The sequence below is a fragment of the Vombatus ursinus genome, unplaced genomic scaffold (assembly GCF_900497805.2).
Source record: "Vombatus ursinus unplaced genomic scaffold, bare-nosed wombat genome assembly UNPS02014812.1, whole genome shotgun sequence".
Classification (NCBI taxonomy): domain Eukaryota; kingdom Metazoa; phylum Chordata; class Mammalia; order Diprotodontia; family Vombatidae; genus Vombatus; species Vombatus ursinus.
This window is the reverse complement of record NW_020954590.1, coordinates 77115387-77137110: the sequence shown is the minus strand read 5'-3', so window position 1 is coordinate 77137110 and position 21724 is coordinate 77115387. Positions and strand designations below refer to the sequence as shown.

Genomic DNA, 21724 nt, shown 5'->3' with positions numbered 1-21724 from the left:
TCTGCCAGTAACTGCTGGAAGTTATTTAATGCAGCTGGAAACAAACATTGACAATCACTCTAGCTTGAAAAGTGTGAAATAATTTCATTTCATTGTTGTGGTCTATGTAGTCTAAGAATGGATTTCAGCTGATGACACTTGGGGGAAAAAAACTTCTTTTTAATTAGGGGCATAATAGAAAAGGGAACACGCTATAAGGTGAGCTGCAGGGGCATGTGCCCCTTATGTTATGAACTCTTCTTAGGAATTTTTTTTTAATATAAGAACTTGAGTCATGTGATTGAGATAAACACTTTAACCTGAAAGTGATTGTTTTTGCCTACATTCAAAGATTTTTCTTTTTCATCTGATAAAATCCTATCAGCAACAGATGTAGCTTATTTGTTGGGTGGGGGGGGCGCGGAAGAAGGGGAAATGAAGGAAGAGAATAAAGAGGTAGTGATGTATCAGGGTGAGTGGTCACTTTTTGAGGCTCGTTTGGCCCTTTTTCTCTCTTTCTCCATCCAAGGGATCTGGTCCCCACCTTAAAGTGCCCGATGCCTTCACCCGTCCCCCTAACCTGTTTCTTTCCCAGAGAATTTTCTCCCTCGGTGGACTTGCGGCCTTGCAGCAGCCCCCTGGAGCTCCCGGGGAACGGGGGGAAACTCTTTTTAGAGGGCACTCCTTCCCCAAGGGCTCGGCGACTGCCCCAGAGGCTGGCCTGGTGCTCCATTGACTGGGAGCAGATATGTTTCCTGCAGAAGGTGGGGACTGGAGGGTTTGGCTCTGTCTATAAGGGCACCTACCGAGGGCTTACCGTCGCGATAAAGCAAGTGAAGAAGTGCAGCAAGAACCGGCTAGCTTCCCGACAGAGCTTCTGGGCCGAGCTCAACGTCGCCAGACTGTGCCATAAAAATGTGGTGCGCGTCGTGGCCGCCAGCACTTGCACTCCTGCGGGTTACAACAGCCTGGGGACCATCATTATGGAGTATGGGGGCCACACCACCCTGCACGACGTCATCTATGGGGCTAGCTCCGCACCCGACGACCAGGAGTACAGAGTCGAGGAGCCCTTGGATCTGGGAAGATGCCTCCAGTATTCCCTCGACGTGGTTAGTGGCCTACTTTTCCTCCACTCTCAAGGCATAGTCCACTTAGATCTCAAGCCGGCCAACATCTTGATCGGGGAGCAAGAGGTCTGCAAAATTGGGGACTTTGGGTGTTCTCAAAGGATAGAAGATCTGCTGGGCTTGAATGCCCACCATTGCCACTTGGGCGGTACATACACACATCGGGCGCCAGAGATTCTCAAAGGAGAGACAGTGACTGGCAAAGCAGACATCTATTCTTTTGCCATCACTCTCTGGCAAATGGTCACAAAGGAAGTGCCTTATTCTGGTGACCACCAATACATACTGTATGCGGTGGTGGCCTATAACCTCCGGCCACCACTCACATTCTCTGTCTTCACTGACTCCATACCTGGCCAAAAACTGGAACGTATTATCCGATGCTGCTGGACTGCTGACACATTGGTCAGACCCAGCTCAGACTTGCTCCTGGGTGATCTTAATTCCTTGCATACTTACTTGGCAGACGTGAATGCTAGAAGTTAAGTCAACAAAAAGCTTTTCTATGTGTCTGCTTATTTCTGTTTTCTCTTTCTCTTCACATGCTTCCATGTGGAGAATTGGAAATGTTTGTTTTTTTGTTTTTTGTTTTATAAGTATTTCTTGATTGTAAGAGAAACTTTTGAGAAAATAAAGTGACGGCGAACTTTCCCGGGTCTCATTTAAATGAGATTGAGTACAGAGTTCCAAGTTCTGTAATTAAAACCTACTTCTAATTAGAAACTAACCTCTGAGCATTATGTCATTTTGAACTGGCTTTCTGCTGCTGCTTTAGTTTCAAAGCTCTTTAGGATTGCGCACATACAAACTTACAACTTGTGAAGCTGACAAAATTTGCTTTTGCGAAATAGAACCCAGTTGCAGATATTCAGCAGCCAACTCAAATGCAGGCTATTTTTTTTTTTTTAAGAAATGCACTATGCATATATTCATGTAGCTATTTATTTTACACTTATGCCTTATCCATTAAATCCACACTGGGTCACTTTCTGATTAGATATACTATTTCCCATAGTAGACTGGAACATAGGTATCCAATAAATGTTTATTTGACCTGAGAAAACCAAGGCACAGAGCTGAGTGACTTATCTTGAGTCACATTCCGGTAAAACTGAGACTAGAATTTGTTTCCTAATTTCTAACTACTAGTCTCATGTTTTAAACATTTATCAGAAATTTGTCATCTAAGTATATAATAGCTAACAGTCAACCTTTACATAGGATTTACTATGTGCCAGGCACTGTGCTAAGCACTTTACAATTGTCATCTATTTGATCCTCACAACAACCCTGGGAGGTAGGTGCTATTATTCCCATTTTACAGATGAGCAGACCGAGATAAACAGATGTAAAGTGACTTGCACGGAGTTACACAGCTAGTAAGTGTCTGAGGTCACATTTGAACTAGGGTCTTACCGACTCCAGACCCCAATATTCTGTGCATTATTGTGTCACCTAGCTATGCCAAAAATCAAAGCAAGGAAACAGCCATCTTTCTCACCTTCATATTTAAAAAAAAATGAATTACTGAGTATTCACTGATGAATAGTCTTTATCTACATCAATTCTTTTTCAGAGTTTGCAATGTGACTTCCTCATTTTATTTTTAAAATAGTTTTTAGTGACTCATTTTTCTTTTTGCATCACTGTCACTACCACATGATCCCCCTCCCCATAAGAGATAAGTCTAGTAATCAACCCATTAGCCATGTCTGAAAGTAAGGCCACTTACTGCAGTGCAGTGGACTTGGATGTTTTTTGTACTATAAACATTGGTGGAATGTATCAGTAAAATTAAATTTATTCATCAGTGAAAATTTATCATTTTTTAAAAATATGAAGGGAAATGAGATTTATTTTGCAGTCCAATGATCTGCAATGGTTTTGATCATGCACCCCTGTTGATTTAAATAAAAAGCTTCAGGGTATACCAATAAATTTATATTTATAAAGTGCAGATATGTTCATTGCTTTATATGCTGTATATTACAAAACATGACAATAGAAACCTAAAAGGAGATAGAGATGAAATAAGTATTTTTAATTTTATTAATAGTACAAAAGTCTTCTTTTGTTGTTCTCACTGAAAATATTCTGAATAAAAAGTTTTAGAGAGAGAAACTTCCTATTGCTTCGGGAAGCAAATACAAAATGCTCTCTTTGGCATTCAAAGCCCTTCATAACCTCACCCCTCTTACCTTTCCCATTTTCTTACACCTTAATCCCTGACTTGTACTCCTCCACCCAGTGACACTGACCTCCCTGCTGTTGTACAATCAAGACATTCCACCTCTGACCTCTGGACATATTCTCTGGCTGTCCCCCATTTCTGGAATGTTCTCCCTCCTCTACTTCCCTGGCTTCCTTTAAGTTCCGACTAAAATCCCACCTTCTGCAGGAAGCCTTCCTTAACCCCTTTTAATTCCAGTGATTTCCCTCTTTTAATTATTTCCTATTTATCCTCTATACAGCTTGTTTTATATATTTGTATCATGTCTCCCCCCATTAGATTGTAAGCTCCTGGAGGGCAATAACTGGTTTTTTGCCTCTTTTTGCATATACAGTGCTTACACTGTATATGGCACACAGTAGGTGCTTAATAAATGTTTAACAATTGATTGAATAGGCTTCATTATTTTCCTTGAGGTATATTCCTAGCAATGGTATAACTGGTTCAAAGGGAATATATAGCTTTGTGACTTAAAAAAACCCTATAATTCCTAATTGTTTTCCATAACTGTTAGACCAATTCACAGCTCCAACATGATATAATGCAATGTTTATCAAAGTGTGCTCTGGGGACTCCTGGAGTCCTGAGAAATTTTCAGGAGATCAGTGAGGTCAAACTATTTTTATCATACTAAGGCATTTTAATTTCTAATACAGTAAGTATCAATAGATATAAACAACATAAGCAAAAGGTCTTGGGTTGGGTGTCCTTAATAATGTTAAAGAGTGTAATGAATGCAGTCCTGAGACCAAAAAGTTGGAGGATCACCAGTGGGATATGGGATGATAGTACATTGTTTCAAATATCAACTATAATACTATATCTGTGACCCTGGGAAAGGCCTTTAACCTCTGGATTTCAGATTCTTATGTTTAATGAAAGGGTAAGACTCAGTGACTTTTAAGGCACCTTCCAGCTCTAAATCTGTGATCTTATGATCCTTCCAGCATTCACTATTTTTGTCTTTTGTTATCTTTGCCAATTTGATTTTTCCCCTTCCACATTGCCCTTGACATTCATTTTAAACTGACTTCACCTATATGCAAATGTTGAGGTTTGAGGAATACATGGGAAGACAAGGCATTGCTTATAGGCCCACTGAGGTATGGAGCCCATAATATGGGCACTCTAACCCAAAAGTATGGATTTCTAAGAGAACCCAAACTCAAGATTTTTTAAATTTGGTCATAATATCCCAATCTTTAACCTGTAGCAAGCTATTTTTTTTTAAATTGTATATGCAAGTGGAATATAGTGAATCTTGAAAGTATTTTCAAAAGGATTTCTCTAATCAAGATACACAGTCCACAAAGATGATAAAATGAACCCTTAGCTATTTTGTACTAATGTTCATCTTTTACTAATATTCAGAGGTACTGAGGGGTTTCATAAAAAGAGGGGATGTGATATTATATGGTAGCCTGGCAAGGATGTGTGAGATATTAAGAGGATTTCCAGCTCACTAGCATCAACCATTTTCCTATTTGGTCTTTGGTGAAAGTGTATTTGTTTTTTTCATACTGACATAGTTGTTACTTTTTACTTATTAAATATAATAGAAAATAGAGTGAAATAAATTTAATCTCTCACTTTTTTAACTTTATATAGTTACCTTACAGGAATATTTTTAAAGCTCCACATTTAGTTAAAGGATATATTTTCTTTGAAGTCCAGCCTAGTTTGGGGTGGTTTAAACACCACTGGAATATGTTCTACGCATAATAAGATCCAAGTGTTGATCATAGCACCAGTGAAAAGAATCTAAAAATACTTCAATTTTCACTTTTTTAATTTAGGAAGAAGGAAAACAGCCTTTTTCCTTCTTAAATTTGCATTTTTGATTATGTACTTCTGTTATACACTAGGTCAGTTTCTAATGGAAGAAATAAAACAATTTGAAGTTATGGCAATATTTAAATTCTTTGAAATCTCAAGGGATCTTGGATTTAATGCTCTTTTTTTCTCCTCTTCCCTCATCCACAGTGGACCTAGGACAAAAAGGACTAGGACATATATCCTTCTGAGGACATATGGATTACATGTTCTGAGTTAGCCAGACTTGGAGTAGGGAAGACCTGAGTTCAAATATGGCCTTTGACATTTACCAACTGTATGACTTTGAGGAAGTCATGTAACCTCTTTTTGCTTCTGTTTCCTCTTTTTCAAAATCTCATTTCTAATAGCACCTCCTTCTAAGGGGAGATAACATAGGTAAAGAACTTTGAGAATCTGAAAGCACCATAGAATGATGATAATGATGATGATGATGATGATGATGATGATGATGATGAAGTAGATAGAGTTCTGGGGCTGGAGTCAGGAAGTCCTGAGTTCAAATCTAGCCTCAGACACTTACTGTGACCCTGGACAAGTCACTTAACCCTGTTTGCCTCAGTTTCCTCATCTACAAAATGAACCAGAGAAGGAAATGGCAAACCACTCCAGTATCTTTGCCAAGAAAGCCCCAAATAGGCTCAGGAAGAGTTGGACACAAATGAAATGACTGAACAATTGTTATTGATGGAGAAAGTATCACCTGAGCTTTGAAGAAAGACAATGAATCAGAAAGAATACACGAGGAGGGAACATCCCTCCCCCAAGCATAGAGGAAGGCTTATGTAAATGTACATAGAAGAGAAAAGTGACAGGTTGATTACGGGGAACATTTGGTTGTCCAGTTTCTCTAAAACACAAAGAATGTGAAAGGAATCAATCTGAAATAAGGCTAGAAATGTAGGCTGGAGCCAGACTGTGAAGGGGCTATGATGCAAGGCTAAAGGGTTTATATTCTCCTAAAGATCATAAGTAGCCACTGAAGATTTTTGAGTAGGAAAAGTCACTTTGAGGTACAAACCCGAGATACTGGGAGGATGGTGATGTGCTTGACAAAAACAAGGACGCTTAGAGTCAGAGTAGATTTAGGGGATGAAGATGAGGTACCTTTGAAACACTTAAGTGGAGGTGTCCAGTATGTAGTTAAAGCTATGGGATTAGAGATTAGGGGAGACTGGATATGGAATGGGTACAAAACATTTCATAGACATTCTTACTTGATGGGGTGGTTAGGCTAACCAAGCTTGCTGCTTCCCTGCCTTCCTCCTTTCATTTTTATTCTTTGTTACAAAGGATAGCTCTCTGGGCAGGGGAGGAGGAAGAGAAATTTGGAAATGAAGGTGATGTAAAAATAGGTTAATAATAATAAAAGAAAAAAACACTCAAGCTGTCCACTCATTATGCCTCATTCTTGTTACATGACTGGCCCTCCTTTTCTGGTCATATCTGGTCTGGTCACATTTGTCCTGGATATCTTTTATGCCACTTCACAAATATAAGTCATTGTTGGTCATGTGCTGCAGTGTACTTATATGCATCACACATCTTTGCTTATTTTTTTTACTCTTATGAGATTGTGATGTTCCAAAATTCACATTCATATAGCATCACCAAGGTAATGTTTGTATACAAAAAGATGAGTTTCTGTATCAGCATATGAGTGGCTTGGGATCATTGACAACACTGCACAGTTTCTTAAATGCCTTCCAGATTTAGAAGCAATGTGGATAGAATACTTGAAGAATTGGGAAAACCTACCTCTGAATCCTGTCTCTGATATTTACTAGTTATTGGACCATGGACAGTTCCCTTATCTTCTCTAAGTCTCAGGTTTTTTTTTTATCTGTAAAATAAAGATAATAACACTTATAAAATCTATCTTACAGGTTTATTGTGAAGATCAGATCAATGCATACAAAATACTCACAAATATTAAAGTGTAGTGTAAATATCAGCATTATTACCATTATCTCTTCTTATTTAATCCTGAGTCCAGCTCATTGTCCATCTACAGCACTTGTCCCAGTGATATGTACTGATATACTAACTCACTAGCCTCCCACCTGCAAGTCATAACTCTGGCAGTATACACTCAACATACACTTTGTCTTTCCATTGTGGATGGCTTGGTTGACCTCTTAAACATCTGTGGACCACATTGAAGAAGCTGTATAGTATTCTAGGGCTCAATGCAACCAGCACAGTGTCATGTCCATATATTGGCAGTCATGAGATTTCCCTTCTATTTAGATTTTGCATAGAAATTTTTATTCCATTACACTGATGAAAAACTTTGAGCATATGTCTCCTTGTTTTATATCTGTTTTGATGTTGCCACTCACTGTATAGTTTTTTTTTAGTGGATGCCTTTTGTTTTTATGTTACATTCATTTCTGAATCCATACCTACCCAGTACACTTTTCCTCATAACAAAACTTTAAAAAGAAAAATATTCAGCAAAACCAATCAATATGCTGACCATATCTGTTACCCTGCTACCCTCACTTCTTCAATGAAAGAAGAGAGGTACATTTTCTTAACTCTTCTCCCAAGCCAGGTTTGGACATTGTATTTTATACAATGTCTATTTTTGTTTTGTTCTGTTTATATTTTTTCTGGTTTTATATAGTTTTCCTGGTTCTCTTTCATTCTTTGTAAATTCATATTCTTTCTCCATTTCTCTCATTGGTTCATATGACACAGTAACAATTCATTTCATTGATATACCATAATTTGTTTAGTCAATCCCTAAATGTTAGATATTTATATTGTTTTAGGGTCACTGTTTCCAAAAAGAGGTGGTGAATATTTTATTAAATGTGAGGCCTTTTGTTTCTGCCTTCAACCTTCTTGTGGTATATATATAGGTTGTTATTGTTGTTTTAAAGGTCTCTGTGGTCACATTTGTTGTGGAATTTTATGTTAACATACCAGGTAGATATCTTATTTGAGGACAGTCTTTAAGCTGCATTTTGTTCTGTCAAATCAAATGCCTTTTTGTAACCAATGAATATGTTCATTTCAATGTCACTTGAGAAATGACATTGACTGTGAAGTCCTAATCTGCTGTGTGAAATTATCTGCTAAATCCTGGCTGTTCTTTCCTCCATTTTTTGTTGTTTTTTTGTTTTTTTTTTTCTGACCACGGACACCCCTGAGCAGATCTTCCTGACTATGAAGCTAGCTCTCTACCCACTATGCAAGGTTGCCTCTCATTTCTCAAATTACCATATAATAATTAAAGTGTATTATAGAATTCTGTATTGATGTCTTATGCTCTTTGAGGGAAGGGACTGTGACTTTGATAAACTCTCCTTCAAAACCTCAAACAATGTTAGGCACTCAGTAAAAATGATTAAATAAGCATCTCTATTGTGGTTGTTGTTGTTATTCAGTTGTTTAGTTGTGTCCAACTCTTCATGACCCTATACATTTGTCCATGTGGTTTTCTTGCAAAGATATTGGAGTGGTTGGGCATTTCATTTTACAGATGAGGAAACTGAGGCAAACATGATAAGTGAGTTGCCCAGGGTCACACAACTGGTAAATGTCTGAGGCCAGATTTGAACTCACAAAGATGAATCTTCCTGACTCCAGGTCCGGCACTCTATCCACTGTGTCACTTAGCTGTCTAAAAACTGTATCATTCTTAGAAATCTCTACTCTCTCCCCCTTTTTCTTCCATTCTGCCTCTATTCCTATAGAAATGGAAGGGGACCAAACAGCACTCAGACCATTTGGTATTGTTGGCATTTGATATCTGTTTCATGTTAACATGACCAAAAAAATTGGTCACCTAAATACCAACCTTCTGGTGACAATCCCTCTCCATGCTTAGTTAAGCAAATAGCACCTGTCACTAGGATCATAAATAGAGTCCTGATAGGCTAATGGTCTGATTAAATAACCTTTGAATACCTAAAGTCACTTCCATTCCATGATAAAGTATTGGAGTATGGCGTTTGTGAAGTAATCTGGCTATATTCTCAGGTAAATAGGTTATTGCGGTTTGGCAGAGGAATCTAGCCACTATTTATAATTTTTTTTCCCCACAGGAAAGTACCTTCTGAATAACAGACTTAAGAACTTTTAGAAGACAACCTTTCTGTATGTTGAGAAAAGGACACATACATGCACAAGATGTGACAATAAAGTATTTTGGTTTTTGGACCAGACCAATGGTTTTCTTTGTAGGGAAAGTTGCAGCGAAGAAACTCCCCTTACCAACACTGGTCAGCACCTACCCTGTACTTTATAATCTTAGAGAGCTTATTACCCAGGGCACCAAGAAGTTCAGTGAATTGCCCAGGATCACAAAGTATGCTTCAGAGATAGGCCTTGAACTAAAGTCTTCCTGACCCCAAGATCTGTTCTCTGCCACACTGCATCTACTATAAAGCTATTAATGATTTGTATGTGTTGCTTATAGAAATCTATCTTAATATTTTATTCATGCTTTCACTTGAATATAATTAGAAATTCATTTCTATACATTGTTTAGTAGAGCATTATACCTAAAATCAAGGTGATTGAGTTTTAATACCACCTCTGACATTGTGTGACCAAGAAAAGTCACTTAACCACACTAAGCTTCATTTTCTTCTTCTGTAAAATAGGAGTAAAAATACTTGTATTACTTACCTTGCATGGTCGTCATAAAGACTAAATGACATAATATATAAAATGCTTTGCAAACCTTAAAGTATTATGTAAATGTTAAGCTGTGATGGCAATTTTTTTTATTACTAACAAGAGAGGACTATTCAGGAAACTACCCTGGACAAGTGCTCCATTGGTCACTGCACTTCAACAAAGTAACAGGGAAGCTGAATTTGAGTCAAAAAAGTTCCTCCTGCTTTTGAAGTAGTAGGAGAAAGTGATGCCTATAGACAAGCTGTACTGGGGAGGGGAATGACAAATTGATGAATACATTTTTTTTTGGATATAAATATTACGACTTAAACCAGATCTGCTACAAAAATTTAGAACTTCTAACTGGGGCATTTTGTAAAAAAAAAAAAAAAATGTAACGAAAATGCCTATCAGCAATCATCCAAACTGTTACCCAAAGTCCTAGCTAAGCATCATGGAATCTCACTATTGGAATGGACTTACTTCCTATTTAATGATCAATAAAATCCCAGTCAATGGACTAGCCAGCCTCTGCTTAGCACAGCCACGATTTCGTTGTATGTGTTGACATTTTAATTTTTAGCCTAAGCATCATTCATGTCTGAGATTGTTTTCTGAACAGATTCATTCATTCATTCATTCATTCAAGGAATGTCATTGTAGATATAGATTTATTTGAACTTTTTAGAAGCCTTGTAAATTCACATCTAAGTAATTTGAGATCCATGAATGAAAGGTGGAGACGAACTATTTTCATAATCACAATTACAAAGATTCACTCTCGATGACTACATCTTTTAGGTCAACCACAAATACTCATAAGGCTTTTATCTATCAGTTTCACAGAATCTGAGTTGGAAGGGACCTTGATGGCCATTGCCCCAACTTGTTATAAATGACACAGATTTTCTTCTCCTTTTACCCTAACAAAATTATTTTAAAGAGTGCCAACTAAAACTAACCCTAACTAAATAATCACAAAATGTCCAGGAATGCTTTTAAAAAAGGAAGAGAAGGTCTTATTCCTTTTCAAAAAGGTAAAATCTTCTGCAAGTTCACACATTTAATTACACTTTGGCAGTAGCAGGGATGACACAATATTCTTTTGAAGAATATAAACACTGTAGACATTAAAAACAATCTGTGTTTTTAGAACTAATACTTCAAGCGTCTCTTTTTTAATGCTGTCATTCCTTGGACAATGTGTTTCTGTTTTGCATGTTGCTCTGAATGCTCACAAGATGGCACTAATGGTTAAATATGCAGGAGCCTGATAAAAAAAGACATAGCGAAGCTTGTATTCGGGAGGACATGCCAGGAGGATTCACAAGCCCCACTATTTAAAAAAAAAAATTACTTAATAATAGAAATTAAAGCCATTAAAAAACAAAGTAAAACAAAACTTTCCAGAGTCCTTACTTAGCCAACTCATCATTTAAATTAATCTTGATCATTTAAATTGCAGAAATGAAGAAGGAGTTCACAAAGATCAAATCCAAGTCAGTAGGAAGCTTATAAATATCATTTTAAAGATAGAGTTGATGTTTCTCGTAGGGCTGTCTTTAGCACAGTGAAGGTTTAGAGTTTGTGGCAAAAAAATGGGAAACACTGAAAAAATGTTTCAAAAGTGTTTTTCATCCAAAACTATTATAAAAATATAAGTAATGAATGAGATAGTGTTTTAATATGAGTTGGATGCATGTTGACTAGATTAATCTAACTAAATTAGAATAAATAATTTGTAAAAGCAATTTGTGAACCATTTGAAAAAGGACTGACTTCTGAAAATTATAGGAAAATATGTGCTACTTATGTATAAAGAGAATGAAAATTTCATTTCCTATTTATTTTTTAAATGATTCTATTACTATAATGCAAAAAGAATATAGCATTTAAAATTGTATGATTAAAAACTGAAATTCATTGAATTCACTGCTAGGGCCCTTCTTTATTAAAAAAAATGTTAAAAGGAGGTTTAGAAAAGACTTTTAAAAAATGAACATTAATCTTTAATCATCAAATATAATGTGAATATTATAACCTAATTTCCTTGGGGGAAATTTTTTAACAGAGCCATATCAGTAAGTTTTGATGTGAGGAGTGGTCTAAGAAGAATTAGGATACTGGGTCCCTGAAGAAAAAAAATTTAAAAATGAAAATAAGAAGGCAAGAGATATGGAAAGACCAAAGGAGATGCAGAGGAGTATTGACAATTAGTCCTTCTGGACTTGTGATTTCATTAGAATAGAATTCCTAGAGTGACATTGAGAAGGAAAAATGACTCTGTAAGTACAGCTAGTATGTTTCTAAGGTAGGAAATGAGCCCAGATATTTTAAATTCCAAGGACAGACCTTTATCTATTGTATGAGGCTGCTTCTGTTGGCATTTCATACCTATTAAGCATCCTTGTACAATTTGTTCTCCTTACATTCAGGTAAGCAGAGATTCCCTAAATGCTCACTCTCCTTTGGGAACTTAGCTTTCCCTTTCTAAGTAACTCCTTCAACCTCCTTTCATGACTTTTTTCTCAAAGTCCTTACAGCAAATGACCTCCATCAAGAAAACAAGCAAGAGGGAAAATACCAATCAATTAATCAATAAACATTTAATAAGTATTTCTTGAGGATATAAAAAGAGGTAAAAGACAATCCCTGTCCTCAAGAACCTCACAATCTACTGAGGTAGAAAATCACGCAAACAAATATATACAAAGCAAGTGATATACAGGATTAATGGGAAATGAGAGGGGGAAAGTACTAGAATTAAGGGGGACTGAGAAAAGCAAATTATAAAAGATAGCCAGATTAGTCAGGATTTAAAGGAAACCAGAGAAGACAGTATGCAGAAATGAAGAGAGAGCATTTCTGGCATGGGGGACAATCAGAGAAATTGCTTGGATTTAAGAGATATTTTTAACCATGGAACAGTACCAGGAGACCAGTGTCACTGGATCAAAGAGTATAATATTGGGGAGTAAGGTGTAAGAAGACTGGAAAGCTCGGACAGTTTAGGTTATGAAGAGCTTTAATACCAAACACAGGATTTTGTATCCACTTAATTCTTTTTGCAGCATGGGTTTTTTTCTCCTCCTTTTTTAAGGGAGGAAATTTATCCAATTTATCCCAACAGAAAGCAAACACAAATCATAAGAGTTATGTAGTACTGTTCTCACTAGATTACAAATATCAAATTAATTGTCAGATTTGCAAGATAAAACAGCAATTTCTTCCCTTGTGCCCTTTCACACTTTCCCCAATGGTTCTAAGTTAGGGGGAAAGCCTCCAGATAAGTTTCTGCTAATTAGTCACCTGTCTCTACACAGGGGATTGATTCTCTTTCTCTCTCTTTACATTAGCAGTAAAGTACAAGAGTTTACATATGTTGGCTAACATACATACATACATACATATCTATCTCTGTATATCTAATTTATCTCTCTCTCTCTCTCTTTCTCCCTCTCCCTCTTCCTGCATATATACATACACATGTCAATTTGGTTTTGGAAACAAAAATCTTTATTTAAAAACAGGCTAAGCTTTTACCTAATCCAGGGGGAAACAAAGAATTTAAAGGAGGCAAGCAGTCCAAAGGGACATCTGACTCCCCATCCGGAGAGTGAGGAGGTGAGAAAAGAATATGTCCCTGATCGCTCACTTCTGTCTCCATATCAGTCTCATTACAGTCATTGAAATGAGCCAAACTTTGGTGTCCATGCCTCCCCACTGCAGCTCTTGCCTGGCTTCCACCCTTTTGGCTTCCACATTGAGTTACAAGTCTCTTTTCCAATTCTGCATGAGGAGCAATTTTGGGAATAAGGGTCAACATATTCTCTTAGTGTTAGTGGGTACCTTTTCCTAAGTGTCACTGTCTCCTGTGGGGCATGGCCAAAAGACCTGCTATATACAGATGAGAAAATTAGCTCAAGAACCTTACTCAAAGTCATACAGATATTAGATGGCAGAGGCAAGATTCAAATCCAGATTTTCTGACTTCAAATCCATTGCTTCCCCACCCCACTCCACCCCACTCCCCACTAAGCCATGCTGCTTTTTAAACTACCTATTGCTATTCTAACTACCTGCATATAAAAAATGATATCATTTAACTCTTAGTCCATATTATATTTATGTAGATGCTATAGTAAAACAATTATGAAAGTTTAAGTTTTATGTATTCCTCCTTTCCAGAGATCTCTGTTCAAATAGTGTTGCAATGGGGAGGAAACTCATGGAGATGCTATCCCAGAGCTCACTGATTGGTGATACATTTGGGACTTGGTTTTCTGAGACTGTTTTTGGAGGCCTCTGGGAAAGCAAAGCCAGAAATCAGGATCAACAGTCATTCACATATCCCACTACATGAGAAGCACAAGCAAGATGACTGGGGTTTGAGAGAGGATTCTGGGAAGATGGTGGAGTAAAAAACTTTTAGCTTTCCAAATTTCCTACACACACAAAAAAAAAAGACAAAACACCGCCTCAGAATGAATGTAGAGCAGAAATAAGCAGGAGTTGGGGTAAGTTGTTTTTCTAAGACAACTTGAGAAGGACCCCAAGAAAGAATCAATCTCCTGGGGTTGAGGCAAACACCTCCAGGCCAACTCTGTAGAATCAACATACTCCAAGCCCTGGGGGCAACTGGATTAGGAGACAGCCTCAGCCTCAGGACTTTTACGCCATGGACATCGTGAAAGTCAGATAGCTGAGTAGAAGATTGAAGGACCTTCCACTGTGGAGGGACAGCAAGCACAGCTGGGCGGATCTGACAGTGTCTGGGCTGCAGCTGCAGAGGGAGAAGGAGCTAGCACATACCTGGCAGTAGCAGACCTTGCTGGCTGTGGGCACTTGCAGGAGAACAGAGTCCCTGGTTTCAGTTCAGGACAGAGAGGACAGCTGTAGTTTGCAGCCACCAGAGGGACCGCAGGGAGCAAGAACATTGGTGGGACAGTGTAGCTGAGGGCCCTAGCCATGGCTTAGGGGTGGAGAGGAGTGCCTAAGATCGGGCCCAGGACAGGGCTCAGAAAATAGTAATAAGAAGGACTTGAGGGTTGGGGCACCATTCTCCACACCTTAGGACTAGAGCTTGATTATAATAATGACTGCTAAAAACAAAATAAAAATAAAAATGAGTAAGCAAAGGAAAAAGAACCCAACCATAGTTAGATACTATGGGTTAGAGAAGATCTGGGTTCATATTCAGAGGAAGATAGTGGAGCTAAAAAAAAAGCCACTCCTTTTTTCAATGAGAAGCATCAAATGATCCCAAGTCCAAAAAGAGTTCTTGGAAGAACTTAGAAAAAGACTTTAAAAGTCAAATAATAGAGATTGAGGAAAAAAGAAAAAAATTAAGAGCAATCCAAGAAAATCAAGGAAAATATGAAAATAAAGTCAACTAACTGGAAATAGAGAATCAAAAACTTAAGGAAGAAATAATTCCTTGAAGTGAGAGAACAAAATCAAAATAATGAAAAAAATAGAAGAGAATATGAAACATCTCAGAAAAACAACTGATCTAGAGAACAGATTGAAGGGAAATTATATAAGAATAGTCAGACTACCTGAAAATTATGATTAAAAAAAGAATCTTGATACAATATTGCAAGAAATTATCAAGGAAAATTGTCCTGAAGTTCTAGAACAAGAAGGCATTGCAGAAATAAAAAAAAAATCCACTGATCAACACCTGAAAAAGATCCCAGGAAGAAAACTTACAGGAATATCATAGCCAAATTTCAAAGCTCCCAGGTTAAGAAGAAAATATTGCAAGCAACAAGGAAAAAAATTTAAATATCATGCAGCTACAGTAAAGATTACACAAAACCTAGCAACTATCATGTCAAAGGACCATAGTTCTTGGAATACCATATTTCATAGAGGAAAAGGGTTACAAACAAGGGTGACTTACCCAGCGAAGTTAAGTATAATCCTGAATGAAAAAAATGGATATTTAATGAACTGGAAGACTTTCAGGTATTTGTAACAAAAAACAGCAGAACTTAATGAAAAATTCAGCATTTAAGATCCAAAAGAAATATAATGCAAACATTAAAGACCAATTATAAGGGACTCAATAAGGTCAAATTATTTACTTCTTATATATGGAAATGTTATCAGTACTCTTATGACTATCATTATTATTTAGGTAATTTGAAAGAAAGGCTTGGGCTGATCTGTGTATGATGGAGTGACTCTAAAAAAGTAAAAGTGTTTAGAAGGAGATGAAAAGGAATAATTATCTCATATGAAGGAATGATTGATACAGAAGAAGCAAGTGTGGGGGAGGGTGAGTAGTACTGGAACTTTACTCTCATTGGAAATTGGTTAAAGAGGGAACTATATGTGTGTGTGTGTGTGTGTGTGTGTGTGTGTATGTATCTAGAGGGGTGTAAAAGTCTTCTAAATTTAGAAAGAAATAAGAGGGTGAGGGGATATGGTGGGGGAAGAGGATAAGGGAGGGGACTCTTGGAGGGGTGGATAGGTTAAGAAATAGGAGGGCAAGATAATGGGTAGAAGTAATTAGATGAGGAAGAAGAGATAGAATAAATAGGGTGAGAAGGATAGTGAGGAAAAAATAGGAAGGAAGGAATATATAACAAGTAATTATAGCTTAGAATGTGAATGGGATGAATCTACCCATAAAACAGAAACAGATAGCAGATTAAAAATCTGAATTCAACATTATATTGCTTTCAAGAAACACAATAAAAGTGAGAGAGATACACAAAGATAAAATAAAGGGCTAGAGTAGAATTTATCATGTAAAAAAACAGGGTTAGTAATCATGACCTCAGATAAAATTAAAGTTAAAACCAATTTAATTAAAAGAAAAAAATATGGAAACTACACTATGTATCACCCATAGTATTCATTATTGTTTTAGATCATTTAAAATAACTAGACAGTATAAAATACCCGAGGGTATACCTGTCAAAACAAATACAGGAACTATATGAACGCTAAACATAAAATAATTTTTTTCTACAAATAAAGTCAGATTTAAATAATTGGAGAAATATTTATTGTTTATGGGTAGGTGAAGCCAATATAATAAGAATGACAAATTTACCTCACTAATCCCATTAATTCAAAGCCATCCCAATTAAATTACCAAATATTATTTTACTATTAGAAAAAAATAATATAAAGTTCATTTGAAAGAACAAAAAAAACAAAAGAACAAAGAAACTTGGAGGAAAAGATGTAAAGGAAGGAGATTCAGCAGTACCAAACCTTAAATTATATTTAAGGTGAGAGCATGTAAAATGGACAATTTTGATTACTTTAAATTAAAATTTTCTTGTATGAATAAAACCAATATAGCCAAGAATGAGAGAAATGCAGAAAATTTGGGGGAAATCATTCATAGGCAATCTCTCAGATAGCATGTGATTGTGTTAGAATACTGCTATGCTATAGGAAATGACAAGCTGGTCAATTTAGAAAAACATGGAAAAACTTGAACCTATGAAGGAAGATGCTATCTACCTCCAGAGGAAGAGATAACAAATGGAAATATGCATAGCATGGTCTTACATATGTGTGTGTGAGTATATACATATGTATGTATGTTTATAGATATCTATGTAGATGTACACTCACACTTTTTTTGGTTTAATTGTAGCCATCTTTAGGGACGGAAGCGGGGAGGGAGAAAAAATAAAGTAAAAAGTTCACAGCAGAGAACCAAAAAAAAAAAAAAAACCAACCAAACAAAAAACCAACAACCCAGAAAGGAAGCAAAGAAAAGCTGGGTGGCTTTGGAACAATGTGTAGTATTTCTTATATAGGTTTTTTTTGAAATGGAAATTTATTGTTTTACATTGAATCCTCTCATGTTCTGCTGAGTACATGGAATTTTTTTTTCTTTTTTCATTTTGTATTTAAGTTTAAAATGAATAGAATATTTACCAAAAAAAGATGATTGGGGACTGATATCTTGGTACTGGCCCCTTCTTCCATGTTCTGATGAGCTTTTTATAGATGAGGGAAATCAGTAACTGAACTGATTGGAGCACACTAATGAGACTTTAGAGCATTGTTTTTCTCTTCATTTGCCTGTTAGAGAGAGATGAGCTCAAAGTTCAGACTTCCATGAACATGATGGAAATTTTTTTTTCTCCCTTTGGGAGAGGGCTAAACTCAGGGGAATGACCTGTTCCTTATTTGCTGTTCCTTATTCCTCGTTCTAGGAAACTCAAACAGCTATTTTCTCATAATTTGTTCTTCAATCACTTTACATTATTGCTTTACTGCATCATTGTATCACTGAATTGTTACAATTATTTAACATTCTAGGATTTGATTCTATTGAGATGTTCTCACCTGATTAAGGTAATGGGGTATAGAATCTTATCACTTAAGTGGGGTTGGATAATTGATTGACCAAATCAATGACATCTAACTTTACATCACAATTGATTATGTTTCCTTTCTTTATATAAAAGAAAATCCAGTAGCCTCTAAATCCCTGTCTAGTGTGATTAATTAAGGCAGTGGATCAAAGATCTGGGCAGAAGTTATGGATCTCTGTAGAGGGAGAAGGGATATATCATCACTTCAAGGAGGCTGAGTTGTGAGGGGAAGAAGAACAGATATCAACTCCATTTGGAAGTCCCAAATGAAAGAGAGGAATATTGAAACCATACCCCTAGGCAAGCATAAGTTTCCATAAACATGAAAGCCTATCCACAGAAGGAATATTGCTTGAATTTGCTGCCTTGTGTGGGGTCCTAAAAGTTCCTAAAGATCCTGGAAATTGTATTTCTCCCAAGCTCAGAAAAAGAAGAAGTTATTGCAAGATTGGAACTGGAAGGGAGAGTTTTCCTCTAAAGGAGCAGAAATTTCAAAAAAAATCTCTGGAGAATAAACAAGGAGAGGAGGCATGTGGTGGCACTTCTCACCAGCTTCATGGAATAGTAGTACAGTAGCCACAGGAGGGGTAACCACAGAGCAGTTTTGTATTGGCAGCTCAGAAATTGTCCTTCTCAAAGGTCTGCCTCTAGGGAGGTTAGAGAGGTGAAAACTACAGGAGCAAGATGCTAAGCATAAGACTGTATTTGGCTTTTGTTTTGTTCTGTTTTAATCGTGCCTGCTTGCTTAGGTGGCTGAAGAAAAAAATCAGATACATGGGGGGGGGGGATGTGAAGGAATTGAAATTCCTTAGCCTTTCCCCAGCATCACTTCAGCTGAGTCAATCATTTAGTGATAGAAGACTAAATGAGTATTCAGTACAACACCTGCCACCCCAGTCTTAATCAGTGCTGGAAGAACAGCGTCAGAGCTGTCTTTCCCAATTGGCATTTAAGTTTAACAGTAAAAGACTGGTTAGTGATTATAATGCATCAGAAAAGCTTCAGAAGGAAAGGAATGTTTTTGTGGACCATTTGTTTTGTGGCAATTTTAAGTTATTAGTTTTTAAATTCAGTAATTTTTAAATGGAAACAACTTGACCAAAATTCTGTCACGGAATTTTGAAACCGGTAAAAGAGTTTAATTCGATGAAAAGGGTGGGGACAGCAACATGGCACAGAACACCAGCCCTGTAGTCAGGAACACCTGATTTCAAACCCAGCTTTAGACACTTGACACTTACTAGCTGTGTGACCATGGGCAAATCACTTAACACTGATTGCCTCACAAAACAAACAAACAAACAAATAAATAAAAAGAATCACTCCTGTAAAGAGCGTATTTGGCTGATGTAATGCCAATCCTCATCTTTCTTGACATCTCTGAAACCTTTCATACTGTCAATCACTGTCTTCTCCTTTAATACTCTTTCCTCTGGGTTTTTGTGACAGTGCTCTTTCCTGGTTCTCTATATCTATCTGACCTCTCCTTTTCAGTCTCCTTTGCTAGATCACCCCATGAATGTCCTAAGCTCTGTCCTGGACACCCTTGTGCATCCTTTCCTTTTTTTCTCCCTCTATTTTTCTTAGTGATCTCATCAGATCCCATGGATTCAAACAATTCTATGAAGATGATTCTCAGATCTATTTATCCAGCCTGAAACTCTCTCTTGACCTCCAGTCTCACATCTCCAACTGCTGATTAGATATCTTTAAACTCCACATGTCAAAAATAGACTTCATTATTCCCCACCCCCAACTCTCCTCTCTTCCAATTCCCCTAATGCTGTCAAGGGCACCCCCATCTTCCTAGTTACCTAGGCTCACAACCTAGCTGTCATCCTTGACTCCTCACTATGTCTCACCCCAATCCCATGTATCCAATCGGTGGCTTAGTCCTGTCATTTCTATCTTCACAACATTTTTCATATTCCCTCTGTCTCCTCTGACACTGTCATCACCCTAGCACAGGCCCTCATCACTTCATACCCAGGCTATTGCAACAGCTGGCTATTCGTTTTCCCTGACGAATAGGGAAAATAGGGAGTTCTCTCCACTCCAGTCCATCTTCCATTGAGCTGTCAAAATCATCTTCCTCAAGCACATGTCTAACAATGTTATACACCATTCTGAATTCAATAAACTCCAGTGTCTCCTTATCACATATAGGATCAAATAGAAAATCCCTTTTTTACTTTCAAGGCCTTTTCTAACCCCCTCCTATCTTACTCCCCAACAATTACTCTGCAATCCAGTCACATTGGCCTCCTTACTATTCCTCCCACAAAAACACCATCTCCCAACTCTGTGCATTTTCACTGACTATCCCCCATGCCCAGAACTCTCCCTGCTTATCTCTATCTCCTTGTCTCCTTCAATTCCCAGCTAAAATTCTATTTTCTACAAGATGCCTTAATATTAATTCCTCCTTCTGTTGATTATCTTTAATGTATCTTGTCTATATCTCGTTGGAAGGTAATTGTTTGAATGTTATCACCATTAGAACTATGAACTCCTTGAGGGCAAAAAGATTTTTTGGGTTTTTGTGTGTGTTTTGGTTTTTGTTTGTTTTGCCTTTCTTTGTTTCCTTAATGATTAGCATACAGCCTGCCACTTAAAAGGTGCATAATAAATGTTTGTTGACTTGACTGATACTGTTTCTCATAAACACTTGTGATTGTCCTCAGTCTACACATTTCCTGTCATTGGTTTGTAGCATATGCTATCATGGGACAAATCTGGGAGCCTCCTGGAAAAGGTAACCTTTTCTGGTGCAGGGCTAGGACTCTAATCCCAGCCTATTGTTAGAGTCTTCTCTCTCTAGTTAGTGGCACAATCAAAAACCATTTATATGTTTCATCTCTAAACTCCCAGGTGATGAATTAACACTAACCTAGAAACTTCAGTCTTCCCCATTACATCATGAGCCCAACTTGGTGTTACCCTCCTCCCCTACCCCAATGTTATAAGTGGGGGCTTCTTCTGAGATAATTTCTTCTTGTTTTTTTTTCAGAATTACTCAATAATTTTATACCAATATTACAAGAATTCTATTCTTATCATGATTTTAAAATATATTTTTAATTTTTAAAAGTTTTAATATTTTTTATAAATTGACTTATAAGCTAAATTAAGCTAAGTGGTGGCTTATTTTATGGAGAAGTATATATATGTGTGTGTGCATACATGCATATGTATATGTATATACACATATACACGTGTATACATGTATATGTATGTGTGTATATACACTTATAGTTATAAACTCTATGCAATTTGTTTTTTTCTTCTTACTGGGATTTTTTTTTTTACTGATTTTGGAATTGTTTTTCAAATCTTACCTGGGGTGACTCCTGTGCATTATTCAAACATTTACGAGTATTTGTTCTTGTTATTTAATGATACCAGTAAGAGCACAAGAATATACTCACTATCTTAATAAAACCTTTGCCCAGTAGGCTTCTGGTTGATTTCACTGCCAGTCACTCACTCTGGTCCCTATGATTGCAGATTTTAGAATTTAGTTAGAAAAATGAGACAGACTTACAAACCTAACACAAAGTAAAACAAAA

At 36.9% G+C, this 21724-nt stretch overlaps 1 protein-coding gene across 1 annotated transcript; it reads left to right on the top strand.

Annotated features, from left to right (window-relative positions):
- The first annotated feature begins 536 nt into the window (after positions 1 to 536).
- LOC114053787 (proto-oncogene serine/threonine-protein kinase mos-like) lies at positions 537 to 1595 on the top strand. Its single transcript, XM_027876935.1, has one exon. It carries the CDS (start codon positions 537 to 539, stop codon positions 1593 to 1595), a length of 1059 nt encoding a protein of 352 aa, XP_027732736.1.
- The last annotated feature ends 20129 nt before the right edge of the window (positions 1596 to 21724 follow it).